Here is a 25,862-nt window from a genome sequence, read left to right on the forward strand (position 1 = left end):
CATTGTGATTTTTTGTGCTGTGAACCGCCCTGAGTATAGAGCGATGTGCAAATTTAATAATAGCACATCTTTTATTTGCTTGTTTTGAAAAGCAAATACCGTATTTTTTGCTCTATAAGACTCACTTTTTCCCTCCTAAAAAGTAAGGGGAAATGTGTGTGCGTCTTATGGAGCGAATGCAGGCTGTGCAGCCATCACAGAAGCCAGAACAGCAAGAGGGATTGCTGCTTTCACTGCGGAGCGATCCCTCTTGCTGTTCTGGCTTCTGAGATTCAGAATAACTTTTTCTTGTTTTCCTCCTCCAAAAACTAGGTGCGTCTTGTGGTCTGGTGCGTCTTATAGAGCGAAAAATACGGGTATGCTTTGCTCCTACCAGCAAGGATAGTCCCCATGCAACAAGATTTCTTCCTCATCTATTATAAGTATATTATATCATAATTATATTATTATAATACAATAGCTACCGGGGTATTGCTATCAGAATGATAGATCTAGGAGGGAAGCTGCTGTCATCATTTCTCAGTAATTAACATTTCTGTATAAGCCCTCAGAGAAACACTGCTCGGCTCAGAGACCTCTGCTCACAAAGGGAGAGCACAGCTATTATTCGGTGAGTGATGGCAGGCCTGCACTTGCACTGAGATTTGCTAAATTAATAACCCCTCAATTAAATAATGAAGAATCTGAACAACAGAGCTGATGCTGCATCTTTTTTTTTTTTTAATTTTGCTGCTCCAAAGCAATTGCAGAGCTAGTAACAGGAGGAAAAGAGTGATATATTTAAAAAGAAAACTAGGCAAACAACAGCTGCTAGACTAAGAGGAAACAGCGACCTGCAAAGAGAGGAAGTTCATAGAGGCCAAGCTCGCAATAACTCTTAATAAAATACAATACAGAAAATAGGATCTGAGAGTCTCCAAAATACAATATCTTAAGGGATTGGCAATAATACAAAATAAGGTTCATTATGTACAAACAATTTCTGCTTTTGGTCTCTGTACAACCATGTGAACTTGAGGCACGCATGGACTATGCCCAGGAGCATGTCTAACTATGGAACAGTGGTTCTTTATGCTGGTTTTTGAAGAATGTTTTTCTTTTTCTCTTATCTGAACATTTAACTGTAATATGTCTCTGCCTTTGAATTCTCTACATTTTTTTTTTAATGTAACTATGTAAAAATAAGTCACAAAATAGAAATTAAGCTTTTTCTGACACAGAGACAGACACAGCTGGGGGAAATTTATATAGTACAGATTTGTGTGCCTAGAAGTTGGGAACTTTTGGTGACATATTGCAGAGAGAGGAAAGAACATAACCAGTGGCCATGGTGATTGTGAGTGGGGGTAAATTAGAGGGCTGACTGAGGCTTCTGTCCAAGTTGCCAGACGCTATCCCTGATTGTGGGGAATGCAATTTTGACACTGGGAATCAAGTGTATAAGAGGCGGAACTCAGGGCCAATTTGGAGATGTCTAAATGGAACATCCTCTCCCATGTGCTGTGCAATCCTATGCATGTTTATGCAGAAGGAAGTCCAATGGACCTTCTCCCCTAGTAAGTGTGTTTAGGGTTGCAACCCACGCCCCTTACAGTGTAATCCTGCACATGCTTACTCAGAAGTTAGTCCCACCAGGTTCAATGGGACATACTCCCAGGTAAGCATGCATGGAATTGCAGCCTTAACCAGGCATCTACTAAAGGATCCTACATCCAGACGGAAGAGGCCTTGAGGGTTGGCAGCTGCTACAAGTATTCAGCTGCATCACTGGAGATTCTGTCTCTGCAGAAAGAAAGAAAAAAAAGTACCGGTCAGTCATTTTTTCACCTGCTATTTATTTCTCAACTCTGGCCTCTGATAACTGCTCTGTTGCTGCCTCCTCCTCATTACAATCATCATCATCAACAACATTTTATATATTTCTATCCCACTTTCCCCCCAGAACTGGGACTCAAACCAAGCACAGATAAAACACAAAATCCTTTGTTCTATTTTTCAGGTTGGCTGGTGAGGTTCCTCGGAAGATTCTCCTATTTCCTTATTTCTCACTGTCAGTTGAGTGGGGTGGGGTTCTCTTTGCCTGGACCAAGTTTCCCCAAACTTGGGTCTCCAGCTGCTTTTGGACTACAGTCCCCATCATTCCTGGTAGCTTGTAGTTCAAAAACAGCTTGAGACCCAAGTTTGGAAAACCCTGGAACATAGCTCAGAGTTAAGAGTTTATGCTGTGCACGCAAGAGGTCTCAGGGAAGGATCAGAAACTTTAGGTTGATGGTTGCAAACAGAGAAGAAAAAACACAGCCTGCCCTTGTGACTCTTGAAGACTGCGATCAGCAGTCATGTCATGGCATGGAAATAAACACCATGAGTGGCTGATGCCTGCAGATCTGTTAAAAGCACAGGAGTAGTGGTCAGTGGTTTGCTTTAAAGTTGGGAACCCTGCTTAGACCCCACGTTGCACTTCGGAGATGGAATATAGCTGGTATGAGCTGGAAAGAGACGAAAGCCCCACATCTGCTTACCTCTCCTGGAATTGCTTCTTGGGGTTAGTGAGAGCTGAGCTGGTCTGGTTCTGATCTGGCCCCTCCTGGTGGGGTTTGTGCAGGTATTTGGCTGTTTCGTGGGCCACAGCCAGGGGGCTGTGCACATGCTCCTGAGGTCGCTGTTCTTCGCTTTGGCGTTGGTCAGCTTCCCACTTGTCAGGATGCTCCACAGAGATGAAGGAGCTGTAGCCTTCCTCGAGGGAGCCCCCATGCTCATCGTAGAACAGAAGGCGCCGTGACTGAACTGAAAAGGGAGAGATTTGTTAAGGGCTGAGAACAGGAACTTCATGAGGCTGTTCCCAGCTCACTCCCATGTGCCAAGCCATGTAGATAAAGCCAGTCACAGAATAAAGAGATATTTTGGCAATCACACACAAACTTATTGCAAGGCTTTGCATTCTCTCCCCTTCTTGTTCTCAACAGCTACACAGCAAACAGAAATCTAGCAGGTGAGGCATTCACCTGCTGCATCTCCATAGGAGTAAAAGCTGCACTGCCTGTCATGCAGTTCTTTGAGGCTAAAAACCAGGCCAGAAAAAAGTGGCAACTGTAAGAAAACTTGGTTGTCGGATACCTGCCCAATATTATTCACTAGAGTGAATTCAGTGGGTGTGTTTTCATAGGAGACCCATATAGTTCCACTTTCAGGTCCCATAATTTCAGGACAAAGAAACAAAAACACTTCTTCCTAAAATCCAGCTGTGGGAGCCAACATTTATTTTTCATAAAATGGTGTCATGTGATCATAATACATCCCAAAACTATGTGAAAATGTTTTCTGACCACAAGCGGAACCCTTTTGACACCAGAGTTGGGGCCAAGTCTGCATATTGCAGGCCAAGTCTGCATATTGCAAAACAACACCCTTATGGTAACAACTTCTTCACACTGTGGTCATGATGTGCAGTGTTACTTCCATGTGGATGTTGTATGTAGAATATACCAGGCCAATACCAGAGATTCTTGGTGGCTGCTACAGAGTGAAGTTGCCACACAGAAGCCGTGATTTATAGGCTGCTGCTTTGTTTGGGCCAAGAATGTGCAGTGAAAGGCAGCACCTTTGAACATGACATCTGTACCTTTAAGGAGCAAATAAAGTCCTTCCTCTGCACCGCCCCATGCCTGTATTTAAACAGAGCTGAGCCTGATCAGTGTTTGAATGGGAAGCCTACATATGTTGTTCCAGCTTTTTAAGGGATAGTTGGGATACAAAAGCAATAAGGAAAAAGCACTACTAAAACTGCCACTGAGGCTATAAAACAGACTATCCCAACTGCTTGAGGGCTTTAAAACAGGCCATCTGTTCTGAGAGAGAGAGAGAGAGAGAGCTATTCTTCCTCCCTTCAAGGCTTTCAGCTGGTCTGGCTACCCAAGGGCCAATATACACATTGCAGCTGCCTCCCTACTGAGTGTTGGCTGAGCCATAAACAAACAACTTTGGTCTGGTTGTGGCCTCCATGCTGCCAGGCTTTAAAGCAGACCATCCTGCCTATGGCCGTATACAACAAAAGGGTACCAGCTGTTAGGAAGTTATTGGAGATTTTAAATCCCCCCCATTTCAAAATGCTAGCTCAATTGAGATGAGGAAGCACTTAGACCTAGTGCTCATGAACAGCAGATAGGTTGGTAAGCCAGTGTCTGGACTGTAGCATTTCAGACTGTAGGAACGGAATAAATAATTCTTATGTACTTATTTAATATTTCCCCCCATCCTTTCCCAATGAGCTAAGAGCAGCATACAAGATTCCCTGGCACCAGTAGGGAATCACAACAACCCTCTGGGATAGATTAGGCCGAGAAATATTGATACTGTCAGGTTTATGGCTGACTGTGCTACATGAGGGACTTTAAGCAGGCAAAATATGTGCTCCCTTTTCCATGACATCTAATTTTCCACAAAGAGGAAATTTGTATGAAGGAGAAAGCTAGTGTGGTCAGGGAGTAACAAAGGAAGCTGCCTTATGTGAGGGCTCAATGGACAATGAGACTGACCGGGTACAAGGCAGCTGCCTATGTTTCTCCTTGGCAAGCTACCTCTCTATTTACAGGACTTTTTAAAAATGGAGAAGCATTCCATAATATCAATCCCCCTCTGTTATGTACTGAGTTGAATAGGATCCAAACTGCAGCAGTCTGATTGGTCCTAGAACAATAGGATCCAAAACGCAGCAGTCTGATTGGTCCTAGAACAATAGGATCCAAAACGCAGCAGTCTGATTGGTCCTAGAACAATGCAGCAGTATGATTGGTTGGCAGAAACCACCCAATCATTCTCCAGATAGAAGCGAATCCACAACCTGATTGGCTTACAGTAGAATTCCGGAATTAGCCAATCATGTGCAGCCCATTGTGTAAATAATGTATATAAAGCAGATACTTTGAGGGGACATTCATTCATTCCTCCTCACCACTATGAGCTGAATAAAGAGCATGAAATCACTTTGCGACTCTGAGTATATTTCACCCTCCCAAGTACACTTATTGTACAATCTAAAGTGGTACAGCCCACAGGCTTATGTGGGAACCAGGCCCTTGTTTCCAGCTTGTCTTGCTGTGTGTGTTAAGGAGACTCATTAGCCCAAAGAAGGATTTTAGATCAGAGGGCTGAGTTGGAGTGACAGATATAGGCCCCATTTGCACTTTAAAGCAGTATCATACCACTTTAAACCATCATAGCTTCCCCCAAAGAATCCTGGGAAATGTAGTCTGTTAAGGGTACAGAGGGTTATCAGGAGACCCCCTATTCCCCTCCAGAGCTACAATTCTCAGAGTGGTTTAACAAGCAATGTCTCTTCCCAGAGACCTCTGGGGGTTGCAGCTTTGTGAGTAGGCATCTCCTAATAACTCTCAGCACAATTTTAAAGGCGGGCTGACAGTGAACAAATGAACTGGAAGATCACATGTTTATTTGAATTTGGGTTTTATCTTCCAAGGTCAGGGAGACTTCCTGGCTAATTGGTTTACTTCCCATGGTGGGAGGAACAGGAGAAGAAGCATCTATGAGGAAGGGAAGGAGAATGAATCCTTTAAAAGTCAAATGAGGCTTTACTGTACAGCTAGGCCACAGGACCATGTAAAGAATAAACTGGAGCAAGCAGCTCTGGAGGAAACGTCACTCAGGAAACAAGAGCAATGCATCACTCTAATCCGTGTTTCCCAAACTTGAGCCATCAGCTGTTTTTGGACTACAACTCCCATCATCCGTGGCTAGCAAGACCAGTGGTCAGGAATGATAGGAATTGTAGTCCAAAAACAGTGGGAGACCCGAGCTTGGGAAACACTGCTCTGTTCAAATGATACACTTGTGAATAAAACAAACCACAGGGACAAGACTGGCTGTGTACACACCATACATTTAAAGCTCGTCTCCACCAAAAAAATCCTGGGAGCAGTAGTTTGCCTTTCACAAGCCTATAATTCCCACCATCCTTAAACTACAGTTCCCAGGATTCCTTGGAAGAAGTCATGTGCTTTAAATGAATGGTACATATGCAGCCTTGGCTAGAGCTACCATTAAGACAGAAGGATAATCTGCACCATTTGAGGAAATGGCTGGCTGGATTCAGCAGTGACTTGGGGTAGTTCTGGCTCTTTAAGAGGGCTTTAGTAACAATTAGATCACATGTGACTCACTTTTACTGGTTGTGTATATGTCTGATGTTGGAGCTGTTTTTACTGTCTGCGATGCTGAAGAGAATTCTGGGAGACACGGCATTAGGGAGCCCAGAACCAGAACAAAGCACAAAACGAGGACCTGTGGAGCAGATATGGCAGAAATAGTCAGTGCAGTCAACAAACAGGGTGTAGATATGTACATGAGTTCACACAGGTCAACTGAGGAGAAAAGAAGGAAATCATAAACTATTACAGTACTGTGAAAATCAACAGAATTCAGTTACTAAGCACATATTTACTTTAGTATTTAGTTTAGATGTGTGTACAGTGGTACCTTGGTTTGCATATGTCTTGGTTTGCATACGTTTTGGATTACAAACACGTCAAACCCGGAAGTGCGTGTGCCGGTTTGCAACCTTATTTTGGATTACAACCCATTTTGGGGGGATTACGAATAATTTTTTTTGGGAGGCCCCATTGGCAAAAGCGCACCTTGGGTTACAACCTGTTTTGGTTTACAAACGGACCTCCAGAACGGATTAAGGTTGTAAACCAGGGTACCACTGTACTTATTCCATGAAAATCCCAAATGCCATTATGATACTTGCAAGCAAACCAAACCACCTGACATCTGAATGTAAGTATTACATTCAGGTTTTAAAACAAATTATTTACACCATTTCTGTTCTGCCTTTCCTCCAATGAGCTCTGGGCTGCATACATGACCCTCCCACCCCCGGTTATTCTCACAACAACCCTGTGAGGTAGAATTGGCAGAGAAAAAGTAATTGGTCCAATGTGAGCTTAGTGGCTGAGTGGGAATTGAAACTGGATGTCCCTGGTCCTAGGCAGACACTTTAACCACATTTAGAAGAAAAGTAGGAGAAACAAAATTCAGAGACCACTAAACTAAAACATGTCATTCTTGCCCATAGAAGGCTGACACCTCCCTGTCCCCCCGGCAGGACTTGTGATTTGTCTCACTCCAAACAAAACATGAACTGTAACAAATGTTTCTTCTTGGATTACCACTCTTGGGTTTGTCTGGGGGAGACAAACTACAAATCTAGCCTAAACACTGTCCAAGTCCAAGACCACCTGGGGGAAAAATGAGATATATGTACATAACGAAGAAATAAAGCTTAAGTAACCAAGGAATGGATAGCATGCAGACCTTACCATCAAGCAGGTCCCTGTCTGTGTGGAAGCCATTTTATATGGCCTAGAAACTTTCCCTGCTACCAGAGCTTGCAGCTTTTGTAGTTGCTGGAGGAGAGTCCTATGAGAGAGCAATTTTTTACATTTAAAAGAAACTGTTTAAAAATAATCAGAGAAAGAAAGAAACAGAAAGAAATCCAAAGACATTACAAATTCAGAAACTTAATTATTATTTATTGTTATTATTTATTGACTTTATATACCGCCCTATACCTGGAGTTCTCAGGGTGGTTCACCCTGAGCTTAATACTTTCAATGTTCTTTTTTCCAGAAATACTACTGTATATCATAGTTTTCAATGTTTCCCTTTTTTTAAAAGGGAAATTCCCTTACTCCGAATAGGATTTCCCTTAAAAAAGGGGGAAAGTTGACAGCTATGCTGTATATTCACAATGTAAGATATGAAATGTAAAAATCAATTAAATGTTCTGCTGAAGATGTAAGCATGTCAGAAGAATACTTATATGAACGAGTCATGCAAATAAGATGCTCCTTTAGCTAATGCTACCTATTTACAGACCCTTTCAACATTAAACATGGAGACTATCTTACAAACTGCTCTACCATGGTAGGGTTTGCACATTTGCCTATTTTTGTTAAACCCCAAAAATGTTGATATCCTTTGGGATTAATGCCTGAAAACTTCATTTGTCCATAGGTATAGTGCTGGGGTTGTTTATTTTTCCAGTAGCTGCTATCTTTTAAAAGAACAGCGTGAACAGTTTGGGGTGGTGACATAATTACTGCTGCACATAGTGAACCATGGATTCAGACTAGAGCTGGATTAGAGTAGGTAGACCTGGGAACCATTTCAGAATAACTGCTTTGATGCACATAAACAGGAGAGGAAGGAAGAGTGAGACGGGAGGGGGCAGGGTGGGGGAGATCTATTATTCCAAATACAACCAACAATAAACGGAACTCCAGAATTCATGGCAGAAAGGGTTCATAAACTGAACACAAGGGTTCATAAATTGCCCAGCAGATGGCAGTCACCAACCACCAACATAGCTAGCTACTTTAGCTACTGAGAAGCCGAGAATATGCTCAACACTTCCAGGGTCTCTAGGGAGCAGCATCAAGCCACAAAGGTAGGGTCAGAAGCTGCTGTTAGGCAATCAAAGGAAATGAGTGTGACAAAGAGTCTCTGAATGAGGGCAGGGAGCTCAAGTGCAAGGTCAAGTGTGCTGGCAAGATTAAGTGAGGGGATAGGTCCTGGATAACAGGGTCACTGATGATAGTTTCCCCCATTTGGTTGAAGTCTTGCAGATTACAGAAAGCTCTGTGCCTGATGGGAAGAGCCTGGAAAGGCAGCATCTAAGGCTGATTACAAAGGACATTAAGCAAACCATTCTGGGAAGCTCCTCTAGAGGTGCTTTATTCCTGCACTATTCATACATATGCTGCTCACAAAGGAATGCCTTAATTCTGCCCACAGATGAAACTTGGGTGCATTTCAGAGGGCAAATAAGCCCATACTGTTTGTGACTAACGGGAATGCTGTAAAGAGAAGACCAGATCATGTTTCTGCATTGCTCACCTAGACCAGGAGTAGCCAATGTGGTTCCCTTTGGATGTTGTGGATCACAACTCCCATCATTCCTGACTGTCAGCTATGCTGGAGATGATGGGAGCTGTTATCCAGAATATCTCGATGGCACCACATTGTCTTCCCCTGACAGAAAGTTAATCCTCTATAAAGAAAAATATGTACTCCTGGGTCCTTCTTCCTTCTCAGTACCTCTTGGTGTGGATAATACATTTGTAAAGCTGCAAAAGCTATTCGTGTGACCCTGGCCTGTGGGCATGTGTGGAGAAAAAGAGTGAAAGTAGAGCACAGTAGCCTAGTTTAGGATGTGAAGGTGTTGCCCCCAAACCTGCTGTCTTTTGCATATGTTTTATGTGCTGTGACTTCCTTTTGTTTTGGCCCTTCATGGGAGGCTAGGCAAAACTCCCGGTCCCTCCTGTTGTCTTCTCCCATTGCTACATGAAGCGGATATTTTGTCTTCTCCATAAGCATCAAAGGAAACAAATTCCTTGGACAGAGATTCTGCCAGACGGGAATAAAGGGGCCTCAAGGATTCTTCAGGCAGAAGCCCAGCTCACGGCAAGAGGCGATATCTGCTTCTTTGTTATGGCAAGTGTGATGCCTTCAAGGGGGTGGCACCACACCAAAACCTAAACCAGAACCGTACAGAGACAACTCTCCCCCAGATTATGAACAGAGGGGGAAACGCACAAACTGGTGTCAGTCTGCTGGACTAAGGAGCTATCACATCCACACCACATATTTTAAGTGCATGACTTCCGCCAAAGAATCCCAGGAACTGTACTTTCCCCCTCTCAGACCTACAGTTCCCAGGATTCTTAAGAGGAAGCCATGTGCTTTACACGCAGATGTGGCCTTTGGGGGCAGCAGTTTAGCATTCTGTTCCCAGCCTATTTGTTGCTAACAGGCCTGCCATAAGCACTCCCTTAAAACTGCTCTATGTAGCTGCTAGACTCTTTTCTAAGCTTTCATGTCTTTAGGTAACACTCTCTGCACCTCAAAGAACATAGAATAGAGTTTCATTTAATGTAACCAAAGGCCAGGGCCTCAACCACTCAGTCAGCATAGAAGGCCTGGGGGAAAAGTAGAACTCCACACAGTTCCCTGTTCCTTCAGGCATCTTGATTGGCTCTGAGCTCAGCTGGTTGTGCTTTTGGCCTCCCTCCCCCGCCCCCCGCCCCCCGCAAAACCCTTTCAAGAGATCAGGTTCTAATCTGGACATTTGGCTGGTGAACCTCAGGGACTGAGCCAGGACTGACTTCCTTGCTCCCTTCAACTCAGCCCCATTGAACCCTCGTCCTGGTCGCTGACTCTTGTTCACCACGGCCTGTTCCTCACCCTTGACTATACAGAATGCTTCCCGGGATAATGATTCCGGCTTATACCTACCTGACCTTGGCAAGCACTCTCCCTAGAAACCAATCTACGATTAATTTCACTTCAGCTGTCAGCCAGTTGGTCCCAAGGCCAGGCAGGCTACTGAGAGAGAGGCAGGAAATGGTCCACTCAGAGGTGCCCCCATCTGCACCTCCATTTGTCAAAGGTTCCTTCCTGGCTGTCATAACACAAACATTCCTCATTTGCTAACCAAAACCAGCTGACTATCTGCTGCTGCTGCTGCTGGAAAAATGGAAAAGTTTTACTTCGGGGTAAGCCAAAGTCCGCCAAGAAATCTCTTCTCTTTTTGTTCCCAGCCTTCCCCTGACCTCCCTTTGCTTGGCACCATCCTTCAGTCAAAGATCAAATGTGGGTTCTCCTCACCTGTTTGCATTTTCTAAGGTCTCTACTTTTTTCCACAGTTCATTGTTCTCAGATGTATAACTTTCAACCCTGGAGAAGTAAAAACAAGCCCCATATTAAAAATAAAGCAATCCATCAGCCTGATCCACACCCACCTCCAAAATCTCATCCTTAAGAGCCAACCTAGATGCAGCAATGAATTGCTGTTAACATTCACAGTTTTGTGATGTAAATAACAGCAGCAAGGAAGCTTCAGAAGTCCCTAAACTGTTAGAGGAGGGGGGAACTTTAACTCCTTCTGTCCCTATAATGGTCCTGACAAAATAGCTTCTCTGACATCGCAATCCTACACGTGCCTACTCATAAGTAAAACCCCATTAGGTTAAATAGGATTTACTTTCAGGTGCATATAGCCCTGCTGCTGCTATTTGCATTTCAAGAGAAGATGCACTGGTGTCACTCTGGAGATCCTTGAAATGCAAATAACATATTTGGAAACGCAATTTTATCAAGACTGTGGCAGAGAGAGAGAGAGAGAGAGAGAGAGAGTGAGTTAACCTTCCTTTCCCACTCCAGTCCCAAGGCTGCTCAGAATTTCCCTTAGATGCTGTTTGCATAACAAGAAACACTTTTTTTTAACTCTTGGGGGGAACTGATTTTCTAGATCCATTTCAACTGGCGTTTTAGGCCTGGTTTTGGTACAGAAACTACTTGGGTTGCCCTGTGTGATTACTTCTGTTGGGAGAGAGATGAGAAACATGTCCCTGTTAATTCTCCTTGACTTCTCAGCAGCTTTTGATACTATCAATCATGGTATCCTTCTGGAGTGGATGTCAGGGTTTGGGTTTGGGTTTGGGGTGGGCAGCACTGCTTTGCAGTGGTTCCAGTCCTACTTGAATGGTCATTTCCAGAGGGTGATGCTTGGGGAGTGCTATTTGGCCCCATGGAGCCTTCACTGTGGGGTTACTCAGGGTTGGATTTCATCTCCTATGCTATTTAATATCTACATGAAACCACTGAGTGGGGTCATCCAGAATTTTGGAGTACGTTGTCAGCAATATGCTGATGGCACACAGCTCTGCTTCTCCTTTACATTTGCAGGGGTGGCAGTGGATGTGCTGAACCATTGTCTTGCGTTGGTTATGGACTGGATGAGAGCCAATCCAGATAAGACTTAGGCATTATTAGTGGATGGTTCCCTAGAAAAGATGAATGGAAGGTGGTCTGCTGTTGATAAAATTTCACTCCCTCTGAAGGTACATAGCTTTGGAGTTCATCTGAGTCCACTGCTGTTGCTTGAGGCTCAGGTGGCCTCAGTGACATGTAATACCTTCCATCAGCTTCAACTGGTGGCTCAGCTGCACCCATATCTGAGCAGGGATAGCCTAACATCTGTCTATGCTCTGCAATGCATTATACTTGGGGCTGTCTCTGAAGACAGTTCCAAAACTTCAGCTAGTGCAGAATTCAGTTGCCAGGTTGCTCACCAGGGCAAGACAGTTTGAGCATATTGAATTTCCATATTTTGAAGAGCAAAAAAAGAGGACACATTTGCCAACTTCTACTTCTAACTATGAATCACTTTGACAACTCTCATTTTACAAATGCATGAAAAAGAGGGTGTGTCCTGGAAAAAGAGGACATATGGCAACCCTTAAACCAATCCTGCAGCTGTAAACACAGAAATCAGGGCTGAATAAGCCCTGTTTGTAGGAAGTATAATTTTATATTTTCTTATTCAGATTCATATGCCACCCTTCAACTGGGGGTGGGGGATCCAAGGCCGTTCACAACAAAACAAACAAAATGCAATAAGAAACACCCATTAATGGTAACATCAAGGTGTACAGTATTCCTGCTGTTTTTACATGGTGCCCCCTGTGCAGAACATGTTGCAAGAAACTATTGTTATCTCCCATATAGCATTTTTCTATGTACAAAGTTCTTTACAATTCTAATTGCATTTACCTTCACTATGGAACTGAGAAGTAGGTTAGGCTAAGTAGATGGTGACTGACCCAAAGTCATCCAGTAAGCTTCATGGATGCTTATTGTAACAAAAGCTACTGCCTCATTCACTGATCCATGCTTCTTCCTCCCACTCCCTTTTTCAAGGATGAGGATCAGTGAGATGGTGGTACCAGGCTATCCACGAAGAATAGCACATTTGTTATTGAATTCAAGGACACAGATTCAAGGACATCTCGCCCAGCAGCAAATTCTTTTCATGGGAACAGGAACTAAGGAATTTGTGCTATAACAACTCTGGTTTCTTCTTCCATCTTTATTAAGCTATTTGCAGTGCTTCGGAAAGCACACCAAAAGCTCAAGGGGTTTTGAACAGGCTGGTGGAGAACAATCTTTCTCCCTTGACACTCGAGTTTCATTTACATAATTGTTACATGGTGAAACGTTCGATTTAAGTGATATTGTTAAGCACATATCGTTTCATGCATTTATTTATTAGATGTGCATCTTACTCTCTGGGTAGCAGGTGGACTTCTTGAATCATTACATTCAAGACTTTGTCAACAGCACGACTCTTTCCTAAAGCAGGGACGCATTAGGGAAGAGACTTAAGAGAATGTGCCACTTCTGCAAGAGGGTCACGATGCTCCAGTAATTCTCATGATGCTGCCAAGTACAAAAGAAACTACTGATCTTACAAATCCAGAGTTAATGTAGCATGGAAGCTCAGAGAGAAGAACATACTTTTTCTCTAGACACTCCACATATTCTTTCTTCTTCCTGCGACTCTCCTGTGCAGAAATCTAAGGAATAAGGAATACCAACGTTAGAAATGCTAATGTAACCTCCTGAAGAACAATTCCCATATAGTAACTCTCCAATGTGGCACCTTCTGGGTGTTTTGGACTACAACTCCCATCAGCCCCAGCCAGCATGACCAATGGTCAAAGATGATGGGAGGTCCAAAACAGCTAATATAATAATTATAATAATAATAATAATAATTTATTATTTATAACCTGCCCATCTGGCTGGGTTTCCCCAGCCACTCTGGGTGGCTTCCAATCCAATATTAAAAACATAATACAGCATTAAACATTAAAAACTTCCAATAATAATAATAATTTATCTAGGAAGTACGTGGGTAGAGAAGGCTGTTCTAAGGGGTCAAAGTCAAACTAAATGTGATGTGATCAGCATCACCCACATTTCGGGTTTTTGGGTTTTTTTAGAATTTAAAAGCAGCCATGGAGAAGCCCAATTTGGATCAGGGTCACAGCACTTGGGAGAGTTAACCCTTTCTACCCCACATCAAGGCCCTGTTCCCTTTGCTGGACAAAACCCTCAATGGTTACCTTGTGTGTGATATAAATTTGTGGAATGGCATGGGAGTAAAGAGTTAAAGACCCCCCCTCCCAGCATCACAGCCCCAATCTCACATAAGAACCCTGCTGCTCTTTTAAATTAAAAATTGTGTGTGTTTGTGCGCGTGCACGCACGCGCGCACACACACACACACACATACACACACAGAAGATAACCTGTAAATAGATTTTCTGTGTCATATCTAGTCTGGCCCTGAGGCAGGCCTCCTGTCACTACATAACTCCCCAGAGCACTTTCACATCTTCTTGTGCCAGCTGAAATGGAAACTGCATGTGAGCTGGACTTCTGCTTTCTGTGCTCCTTCTATGTCACTTGCCCACTGTGATCATGGGGAGATGCACACGACAACAATTAATTTATTAATTTATATCCCGATTGCCTATTTTCATAATCATAATCAGAAGGTCTTCCAAGAAAAGATGCATTAAAAAGTATGGTGTGCTCTTAAGGTTTCCTACTCTGTCCAGTTGATCAGCCCTAATTTGGCTGCTGTGTCACAATCTGGGAAGGCCCGTAGGCTAGAGGTAGAGTACACACACTTTGCCTGCATAAGGTTCCAGATTCAATCCCCTGTAATAAATAAAATCCTCTGCTTGAGACCCTGGATGGTTGTCCCTAGCAGAACACAGAGCTGGGTGGACTAATGATTTGGTGGTGTATGCAAAGGATCTTCATGTGTTTGAATGGCTAAGCTCATGCTTTGCACACCAAAGTTCCCAGACTCAGTTCCTGAAATTTCCAGTTGGAAAATTATGCCTCTATCAGGGCTGGAGATCTCCTGACAGCCAGAGTAAGCATTACTGGGCTAAATGGAGCAATACACTGACTCAGTGGAGGGCAACTTCATATATGATCTATTAAACTGAACTGACAACCCACATTAATGTTACTGAACTTGAACCATTCTCCTTGTGCTATTTACTTTAATAGGACTGGCGCCCTGTCCCTAAACATTTGCTCTAAGATACCTTGCCTGGGACGCCATGATACAGTGTTTTTTGAGGTCACCCTATCCTGTTCTAAACACTTACATGTTGCTGAATCAAATGTTATGATCAGAATGCAAACCAACTTATAAGCAAGGGCTATGACAACTTCTTTGTGGATCAGAATTTCCCAAAGTGGCTGAATCACTTGGGCCAAGTGGGATGTATTTTTGTCTGAGTCACAACAGGTGACTAATGCATACTGTGGGCTCGTAATATGGGAACTTACATTGAGTGGGGATCCACAGTTAGTATTTCATATCACTCCACAGACATTTGCTTGCTCATTCACCTGGGTGAGAAACAACTCTTTCTGGGCAATTAGCTGATGAGACTGACGACTCAAGAGGCCCATTATGCTACAAAGTTACAAGGGAATGGGTAGTATGCTGCAAGCAGTTTTGATGGAATGGTGCATTTATACTGATCTTCAAAGCTTTTTAAATATATTAATGAAGGAATGTGGGGGGGAAAGAAGGGGTGTCTACTTTTCCAAATTCTCCAGCTAGAAGGCCCACGTGCTGCCATCACACTAGGCCAAACCGTGGCTCAGTGCAAACACAAGACTCCAGGAGAGGAGGTTCTTTCAGTTATATGGGCCGAGTCTTAGTCATGAAAATCATAATATTGGGACAAGAGGACAAATAAACAATTAAGCATGATGACTCCCAGAGCGCAGATTGCAGTAGCTTTGCTCCTTCCAGCTTCCTTTGCTGCTGTGCCATGCTGAGATAAGTCACTGTTTGCCTTAGCATGTCATACAAACCCATGTTTTAGTTCTCACAAAAAAGCACAAACCATAGGACAAACATTAGTTACAGCTGTGGTTAGTTTGGAGAGAGTTAAACCATGAGCCTGGGCTTCAACAACATGGTAGACTACTGGTAAACTATGGCTTAGCTCAGCACGGTACAGCAGCAGAACGACTAGGAAAGAGTGAAAAAGCTGCCATTTCCTTGCTGAAAGTCTGCATGCTCATGCGCTCATGCTAAGCCACGGTTCAGCTTAGTGTGATGTGCGAAACAGGCCCTTGTCTTGACTTACAAAGGGATATATTGTCTCCTGTCCCAATATGGTGATGTTCACGATTAAGGCAAAGACCTTGTAATAGAAACAACTGCATACCAATTCCCAATTTATCTCGGCCTCTATTTCCCTTCCCTTTATCTGCTCTTGCCCTTGTGTCAATTTTTAGATTGTAAGCTCAGCAGGGCAGGGCCCTGTCCCCCTGAGCAAGAATGAACAACTAAATAAATCATCCTTCTCATCAAAAACTGTGATGTTGAAAATGCCCTTGATGGTTATTTTTAAAAAGAACTTCTTCAAGTTCTAGATCTAAAAAGCTTATGGCAGCATTCAAAGCCCTATCACTACACAGATTTAATTTTAGCCGGAGAACCTCAGATGAGGCAGCAAGTTAAAGAAGGATGATCACATTAATCAAACACACACACACACACACACTCCTGATTTTTCCCAATTCAGTGGAATTATTGACCTTGTTCTTGATCTTTCGTCTAACTCTTTTCAGTGCTTTCTCCTCTGCTTTGGTGAGAGGCAGCTTGGTTGGGATGGGATAGCCCTCAGCAATCAGGGTACGTTTCTCCTCCTCGGTTAGGAGCAGGGGTCCCGAGGTCCCTTGTAATTTCTGTAAGTGAAAAGGAAAAGCAGCAACATTTTCAGAATTCATATCAACAATCCCATCCCTAACTTTCCCCTGCAAAAAGAAGGACCTTGCCCCAAAAGTCACTATTGTACTGCTTGAAATTTGGGGTTGATATACTGCTTTTTTGCGGGGGGAGCAGCATTCCTCATTACCACAACCCAAGAGGCCTAACTACAAGTTACATTAATGGCTTTGCATCGTGAAACTCCAACTCTCCAGGCAATCTGAGAACTGTAAAATCTAAGGCAACAAAAAAATCCCCCATGCATGTGGCAGAGGTCAGTGTCAATGCCTCCTGCTTGTCTCCTAGTACAGAGCTGGGTCATGGAGCCTGAGCTTCCACAGACGCTGCCTGCCATGAACCAGGATTGGCAGGATAGGCAGCAACTGTGCCAGATATGTTCTATGTTTATGACAATAGTTTACTCTCTTGCTAACTATGCTGTTTTAAATGTGCATTTTATATTTGACTTCCTTTAGTAACGTTTTCTTTAGAAATGTTTTAGATATTTTTTTAAAAAATTTTACTGCGTTAAATGTGCATTCTATATTTTACCTCCATTGTAATGTTTTATTCTGAAATCTTTAAGGTAAGATTTTAGTTTCCTGTCAATTACGTTGCTTTGAATGTATACTTTATGTTTAACTTTTTTCTGTTTTGTTTTATTCTGTTATGTTTTATTTGATGTTTTAATGTTTAATATTGTAAACCACTTTGCGATTTCCCCCCTTAAAGATATAAAGCGATATAGAAGTGAAATGAATATGAATAATAAGTAAGTGCCTTAAAATAGCTCCTTTGCCAGTAGTTATGGATTATTTCAGCATCATGCTGATGGATGAATCTTAAGTCCAGCTTACCCCATTTCTACATTAGTTTGCAATTAAAAAAAAACATTTTGCACAAAAAATCATACAATTTTTTTGTGTGCTTTTAAATGTACTTTTGTCTACTACAGTCATACCTCGTGTTGTGTTAGGTTCATGTTGTGTCTTTTCGGCTTGCGAACGCAGCAAACCCGGAAGTGTATACTTCTGGGTTTTGCCACACGTGCGCGCGCAGAAGCGGTCTGTGTGCTTCATAAATGAGCAGAAGCACTCTATTGTGCTGCGTGTGTACGCAGAAACGGCACTCTAGTTATGGACTTTTCGGGGTGCAAATGGCACCCCGGAATGGATCGAGTCCGTAACTAGAGGTACCACTGTATATGCATTTCTGCAAGCAAATTTTCTTGATTTTTTGCGTAATATTTTAACTACTATGCACAATTTTTAAAATGCATATTTTGTTGGGAGAACTCCCATTACAAAATTCTGAGGAGTGTGAATTTCGAAGGGCAGCCGCATTTCTGTTTGTGCGTTGGTTCAGAAAGTGCAAATTAGGAAAGTTCACACTTAAAATGCAAACCATTTTATTTTCTCCTCCATCCTTGTTACAATCCTGACCCGTCACACATTCCCGTTGTGCACCTTATTAGGGGGTCACTGCCAAAAGCCACCCTGAACCTTGTGCTCCGAGCCGGGAGATGCCTTATGATTCACGACAGGAGCTCCCTGCTTACATGTGGTGCTGTGAGGAGAGGAGAAGAAGAGATTGCTGTGGAGGAGCGTGCAGTAGGGCGGACTGGGCTGGAGGGAGGGAGGGATCTTGGGCTCTGAGATCCGTCACTGTCACTGCCATGGCTGCTGGGAGGAGTCGGTGGCATCTGCACCAGGTCATCTAATGCAGGAGATACAAAGCAGAGGTTAACAGACAGTAACAGCCCACTGAGTCATGGAGAGCGAAGGAGAGAAAGTATTTGATGGGAGAAGAGTGGGAACAAAGGAGTGTTTTCAGGTGACATTGAGACATAGAACTGTTCTGGGAACAACAAGGCAGTAAGAAAGAGACAATGCATATTAGGAGAATCATAGAATTATAGGCCTGAAAGAGACTGTGAGGGTCATCTAGTTTAACCCCCTGCAATGCAGGAATCTTTTGCCCAACGTAGGGATTGAACCCATGACCCTAAAAAAACAAGGAAGATTACATGAAGACACCACCACTAAAATATTTCACTGAACACAGATTTTTAAATAAAGCAGGAATAAATTAAGCTAGGAGGACTACATTAAACATTAAAATACCGTAATACATCAAACATTAAAAGCTTCCCTAAACAGGGTTGCCTTCAGATGTCTTCTAAAAGTCTGGTAGTTGTTGTTCTCTTTGACATCTGGTGGGAGGGCGTTCCAAAGGGCGGGTGCCACTACCAAGAAGGCCCTCTGCCTGATTCCCTGTAACTTGGTGTATTAACGGTGTATTAAGGCTCATGAGAGGTTTGAGCTAAATAGTGGGGTGGATATTTTATTATCTCCTATGCAATAGGTCCCAGGTTCAGTTCCTGGCATCACCAGCTGAAAGGTGCTCCCATACAAAGACAGACTTCCAGCAAGATCTTGGAGAGCTGCTGCCAGTCAAGTAAACATAAATGGTATAGATGGCTCAATGCCATGACTTAATATAATATGGTGGCCTTCATATGAATATTTGGTGTTGCGCACATCAAGGTCCTAAATGAGAAATAATTATTTGAGATATGTTGCCTTTTGATATAATATTCAGCTTGGCTCATTTGCTTGATTCATCTGCAGCAAATTGTTCTGTGCACACCACTATGCACAGGGCATGTTGTGATCTGTATTGTATGGTGCAATTTGACAAGGGGCTGATAGATTAATATTCCTATCTTTGTGCAGTGGTTTGGACTTGTTTTCATGTGGTACTGTGAGCTCTATGACTCTATCAATGCAAGCAAACTTTGATTATCTTGAGACAGCAGTAAATCTTTGGTCTGGGGTGCAAGCTTGAGCCACTTGGACTAAGCACCAAAATAACTGGATTCTTGATGATGATTTGTTGTGATTGCCATTCATTCATACTGTTCCATCAGTGATGCACAAATCAATTCACCAAATTCCGTAAGATGGATATCTGAATTCAAACCCAGATAAAGGGGGAAATGAATCAAGGAAAGGAATGGAGGGGGTGGGGAAAAACCACTCTTTGTTCTGTAATGTTTGGGGATGTAGAGCATACGGATGGCTTTCCAGCTCCTCTGAGTAATTGGTTCCGCTGCAGAACTGCTCCATTTTGCTGCTCTTAGCCTTGCTTGCCAGCCTCAGCTATTTAGCTTTCCTGACGCCGTCTTTACAAATCTGAGCTGCTCATCCTTGGTGGCCTGTTCCTCTTCCCATTGCTTATGCATGTCCTTTTTTATTTTCATCTCTGCAGTAAGCTTTTTGTGCTGTCGCAGTGTCTTTTTAAGATGCCTCCCACTGGAATAATTTGTAGCCTTATCAACTCCATCTTTAGGAACTCCCACCCATCCTGGCATCCTTTCCCCCCTGGTATCTCTAGTCATAAATTCTTACCCATTAAAGCCTATTGCAACCAGTTTTTCTGAAGCCCAAGGTGAACACGCTCATCTTTAACTTTACATGAGATCATGAATTCCATTGTGTGACAGTCACTCCCCCCCCCCCCCATTCTTTTGGACAAGTTATATTCTTCAATTGCTCCTTTCCTATCATGAGAGTTGTCCCAACAAGAAGTCTCCTGGAACATACTCCCCTTGTACCTTCCGCCAGAACCTGGATTTGTCAGATGCTGCCTCTCCTCCTTATTTAATGGACTGCTGATGGAAGATGCTGAGCTTGCTAAAAGTCACATTTCAAAAGACGCCTGTTTTGCGAGGGTAAATAATGAGCTGAGCATTTAAGAGGGCCTAATATTTAGTGTGAAGCATTGCTTGCTTACTTGAATATGAATGCTTAGTGCCTAGGGGGAGGATATTACATTTTAGAGCAAATAAATAAATGTGCTCATTTGTTCTGAGCAGACCCCTCTGTGGTGTGCTAATGACTGCCAAGCTGCATTCTTGATGTCATTACCCTTCTGGAAACAAAACTGAGATCCTTTACAGTGATACCAGACGCATGAGAACTGGCACCATACGCTAATATCCTTCTAATGGCTTGCCACTAAATGTCCTATACAAAATGAAACAAAAAACCCTCAAAATGTCTGATTGTAAGACAAGCCTTGCTGGTTCAGACCAAAGGTCCCTCTGTTCCGGCATTCCGCTTCTCAGAGTGTTCAACCAGATGCCTATGGGAAGCCCAGAAGCAGGGCTGCTGTTCAGAGGCATAGCGACTCTGATCCCAGAGACAGAATACAGAACAGAGCTGGGGAACCTGTAGCCCTCCAGATGTGGTTGGACTCCAGCTCCCACTGACTCCAGTAGCAGTTGGAGTCCAACAACATCTGGAGGGCTAAAGGTCCCCCATCCCCAATATAGAATATAGCTGTCATGATTTAATAACCATTGCTAGCCTTTGCTGCCATGATTTGCCTAATCCTTTTCTAAAGTCATCAAAGCCAACGGTCATCACTACATCTTGTGGTAGCAAATCCCATAATCTATGTATTGTGAAGAAGTATTTCTCTGTTCAGCACCTGTTTAAAACATTTTTGTTTAGGCAAGTTTATTTAGACATGTATTTTAATCTGTTTTTACTTGTTGTTGATTTCAATTATCCTTTGCATGTTTTAAAACACCTGTTTTTAGCTGTCTTCTATTGATAATTTTAATGTGGCTTTGTAAACCACTTAGAGGTGTTATTTCAATTCAGTAGTATATACATTTTGTTTTTTTAAAAATAGTTGTTTTGTTTAGCAAGGGGTTGTATACCCTTTCTCTTGGTGAGCTACTCTCCCCAAACAATAAGCAGCTTGCTGAGAAACAGCATTGGCATCTCGGGGTTTCACAGCCAGCTAAAGGTTTTCCCAAGCTCCAGGCACACTGGCATTTGCATTTCACAGGTACACTGTTTAGTCAGTGCCATGCAACTATGAGAAAGCCCACTGAGAGAGACATAGCACTGCTAGTTGAAGAAAGTACACACAGACACAAGACTCATGAAATCACTAATACTCAGAGAACTCAAGCACTTGTGCCCTGTTAACAATTGTTTCTTGCAATCTCATTAGGTTAGTTTAGCAGCATCAGCGGATTACAAATGAATCCCACACATGCACAGCTGTCATCACTCATAGTAACCTTTTTGGGCTGGGGGAGGAGAGAGAGATGCTTAAGAAGCTTGTGCTAATGGGTTGGTGGAGGATCCACTCTGCAAAAGATAGTTTTTTAAATTAATGAGGCTGGAGGGCTGATGAAAGCAACTTGTAACTATTTTCTTACCTGTTGGTACATTTAGAAATTGGTTCACCTCTCTGGGTTCAGCTTTGATTATAGGTTGGGGCGTCATTTCTATGGGAGCCTGTATGAAAGAATACAGAATGCAACATTTTGGTTTTGCAAAGGCAATTCTTGCATGACTCTACCCTGCAGATTAAGAGGTTGCTTTACCATGCAATGTAGACTCACAAGGTGCAAAACATCATACTGCAGCCCATCATTTGCTTCTTATCATTTACTCTGGCCTTTGATAGTTAAGGTTTTTTTTATGCAGGACACACCTCTTCTGCTGAATGTATATCATTCTGCTCCATTTGGGGTCAGTTTTACAGGTTTTATAATTGTAATGGTTTTAAACCACAGAGCCTAGGACTTGCCAATCAGAAGGTCGGCAGTTCGAATTCCCACGACAGGGTGAGCTCCTGTTGCTTGGTCCCTGCTTCTGCCAACCTAGCAGTTTGAAAGCACGTCAAAGTGCAAGTAGATAAATAGGTACTGCTCCGGCGGGAAGGTAAACGGCGTTTCCATGCGCTGCTCTGGTTCGCCAGAAGCAGCTTAGTCATGCTGGCCACATGACCCGGAAGCTGTACGCCGGCTCCCTCGGCCAATAAAGCGAGATGAGCGCTGCAACCCCAGAGTCGGTCACGACTGGACCTAATGGTCAGGGGTCCCTTTACCTTTAATTGTATATTTTATTGTTACCTGTCCTGGGACTTTATGATGAGAGGCAGGTAAGAAACCATAGGAATGAATGAATGAATGAATGAATGAATGAATGAATGAATAGGTGGGTTCATTCTGAGACCATACATCTCTGCACAGGTATGGTGTGATTTCTGACACCCTTCTGGGTGCAACTGAGGCCTGCACTTCTTTTTCTAATGATGTAATTCTGTGCCACGGGTAGACACAGAGAGCAGCAGATCCTGTGAGTACCACAATGGACAGAAGAAATCCTCAGATGCAGGGACTTGAATTATTAGACACTGTGGCATTCAACCCAGGAACCGTGAAGGTCAGGCATTGATACTCTGCTCCTTGCACCATCTGGGCCTCTGGTCAAAAGAGAAAATGGCAGGCAATTTGAGCTGGGATGCAGCTACCAAGGACCAGAATTCTCCGGAAAAATCATGTGATTCTGAAGGGCCAATCCCACGCTTGCTGTATGTGTCATTTTCCCTCATTCTGCACAGCTTGAAAAGAAGTTAACCCAAAGGCCAGGGTCACCTTTGATTTTGTAGCAGACAGCTATAAAGACTGAAGGCCAGAGCTGGGGAACTTGTGGCCCTCCAGATGTTGCTGAACTATAGTTCCCATTAAGCCTGACCACGCTGGCTGGGACTAATGGGAGGACCCTGCACTAGAGTATCCCTCTGGACTTCCAGGCTGGTTCCTTGCCTGCCTGTTGCCTCCTCTGTTTTGGGCGCTTGCCACCTCTCCAGCCATTAGAGGCCGGACGTTTTCAGCAGTTGCGTATTGTCCATGAAAAGCCTTTTGAGCTATCATTGAGCTATGGAGCCTTCTAAATGCATGGTAAGAGTGCAGAAGGTGCAGGTCAGTTGGTAGCTAACCTGCCCTGAAACAAAACTTATAGTGAATACCAGCATGCCCTGTGACTACAGCCATAATCCTTCTTGCTTTGATGAGAATTATTTCTCAGCCCTCCAGTTCCCCCTTCTTCTCCATCTTATCAGCTTGCATACCAAAAGCCAGCTGCTCAAAGACAAGCAAAAACTTTTTTAAAAAAATAAAGTTGTCTCCAGGGAAGTCACAATTCAAAACAAGAGTGTTTTGCCAAGGGAGAGTGAGCATCATGCAGGTGTGCTGCCAGGGTGCACGGCGCAGGTGGCATTCACTTTGTGGACAGAATCAGATTTGTCATTACCTCCTCTCTTCTCAAGCTGCTTAAAAAAAATCCATTTAAACTTTTCCTCCACATTCTCTCCCTCTCTTTTGATCTGTTGTAATCTGAGCTGGGAGTATTTGCACAGCCTTTGGAGATAGAGAATAGCCTCTACTGTTCTCTGGGCCTTCTGTAGGACCACTCAACAGCTGCTTCTGATCAAATGAGATGAAGAGTTAACAGGAACAGCACTTAGTTCCCAGCTGCACCAATGCAATCCTTTTACCAGCATCCCTTTCCCACCAAAGGCATACACACACACAAAACATTAAACAGACATATTTCACACTGCCTCATACTGTAAACACAGCTCAGGGAGGGAGCTTGGTATGGCTGTCAAATGCACACACGCGCCACATGGATCTGCATTTCCAGGCCCAGGGAGTTCAAGCTGTGTAAACAGAGAAGGAAGTTTGTGTATATGTTTGGCTCGAGTAGCTGGCTTGTTGCATCCAGTTTCCCTTACCCACCATAAGTGAAAGGAAGATAACCCACGCTAGGCTTTGCAACAGATCAGGGCAATCACTCACTTTAGTCCGAACAACAGGAAGAACTGCAGGCCACGGTTGGGGAGCCTATGGTTTTCCCGATGGTACTGGACTACAGCTCCTATCATTCCTGACAATTGGCCATGTTGGCTGGGACCGATGGGAATTGGAGTCCAACACCATCTATGGAGCTACAGGTGTCTTACCCCTGTTGTAGGTAATGTAAGAAAAACCTAATGCTGCCTCTGACCTTACAAAGCACCCAGCAGTGACAGTTACGGTCTAATACTGTAGGTCCTTTGCCAGCCTGAGAGGCAGTTACGTGGTATAGTTAGGTAACTTTAAAATCCAGATTTCATGGTTATAATGGGCAGAGCCCTCTTCAGATGGTGACAACGTGTTAACGCACTGCTTTCAAGACGGGGTGTGTTTGGCTGCCCTCTGGCTCATACTACTGAAAGCAGCCAAGGAATAATTTAAATTTCTACAACGTCCTTCATCGGAGGATCATAGGGCATCACCTGGATGGCAGTTTCCTCCCATGACTGATTTAACGCTGCAGTGCTAAACCTAGAACAAAAGCAGGAAGGTACCGCTAGGAAAGGGTACCAATTGGTGCAGGAGTTTGACTCTATAGAGTTTTAAATTGTATTTTAGACTGTATTTTGCCACAGGTCACTTTCATGCAGATCCTACTAATTTTGGGCCTTCCATATGAACTAACAGCTATCAGCATGATGGTCAGCACTCTTTCCAGACATGCCTTAGGTGTCCTCTGTTCCCTTTCCTCCATTAGTGGCTTATTTCAAATCAGTCATAACAAAAATAAGAAAAAGCTAGATTTTATCTTCCGCCACATAACAGCCCTTTCATTTGGAATGAAGGGCTTGCAGGAAGATAGGTTGCAGCACAACTTGTTATATTGCAGACAACAATGATGCAGCAAACTCACCTCTTCAGGGACTGGCAACCTTTGCAGTGGGTTCAGGTTCAACATGGGTACTGCATTAGCTGGCAGCTGGGTCTCAGGAAGTTCTGGTGCCATGTTCTGCTCCTGTTTCACCAGGATGGAACACAGCTTGTGCTGGAGGGACCACATCCCATTTTCCAGTTCTGAGAAAAGAACCACATCAAGTTGTACCGTAAGCAATGTAAGGTGTGTGTGTGTGTGTGTGTGTGTGTGTGTGTGTGTGTGTGTCTCCAATGCCTTCTAATTAATACACAGGAAATGTTGCAGTAGGCGGGAAACCCCAGTAATCTCAGCAACAAGCTCTGCTGTTTCAGAAGGCAACACTAAAGCCCATCTGCACTACACATTTAAAGCAGTTTCATACTGATATAAGTAAAAAAAAACTGCTCCTTTTCCCTTATTGGGTAACCAAGAGCCCATATAGAGTCCTTTTGTAGGTTCTGTCAGTAGAAGAAAATAACAGAGACCAACCAGAGGATATTGAGAAGCAAAGCAGCTAGTAAGTCTGATCTTTATTAACTGTTGCAACAGGGTGCTCCCCCACATGCAGGAGATAGGAGGAGAATCCCGAGCCATGCATGCAAGCCCTTATA

At 43.4% G+C, this 25,862-nt stretch overlaps 1 protein-coding gene across 1 annotated transcript in view; it reads right to left on the minus strand.

Annotated features, from left to right (window-relative positions):
- Window positions 1-704: 704 nt before the first annotated feature.
- The window catches only part of CREB3L1 (cAMP responsive element binding protein 3 like 1), a 77,899-nt gene continuing 52,741 nt past the window's right edge, over window positions 705-25,862 (minus strand). The window contains exons 3-12 of the mRNA XM_081002008.1: window positions 25,252-25,412; window positions 21,912-21,990; window positions 18,231-18,388; window positions 16,501-16,650; window positions 13,375-13,433; window positions 10,684-10,752; window positions 7,335-7,434; window positions 6,174-6,294; window positions 2,520-2,784; window positions 705-1,782 (exon numbers count right to left, since the gene is read on the minus strand). Coding sequence (XP_080858134.1) covers window positions 1,746-1,782; window positions 2,520-2,784; window positions 6,174-6,294; window positions 7,335-7,434; window positions 10,684-10,752; window positions 13,375-13,433; window positions 16,501-16,650; window positions 18,231-18,388; window positions 21,912-21,990; window positions 25,252-25,412 — 1,199 coding nt within the window. The 3' untranslated portion in view covers window positions 705-1,745. The remainder of the gene's footprint in view (window positions 1,783-2,519; window positions 2,785-6,173; window positions 6,295-7,334; window positions 7,435-10,683; window positions 10,753-13,374; window positions 13,434-16,500; window positions 16,651-18,230; window positions 18,389-21,911; window positions 21,991-25,251; window positions 25,413-25,862) is intronic.

Source organism: Podarcis pityusensis (assembly GCF_964106645.2).
Source record: "Podarcis pityusensis genome assembly, chromosome: 1".
NCBI classification, from domain to species: Eukaryota; Metazoa; Chordata; class Lepidosauria; order Squamata; family Lacertidae; genus Podarcis; species Podarcis pityusensis.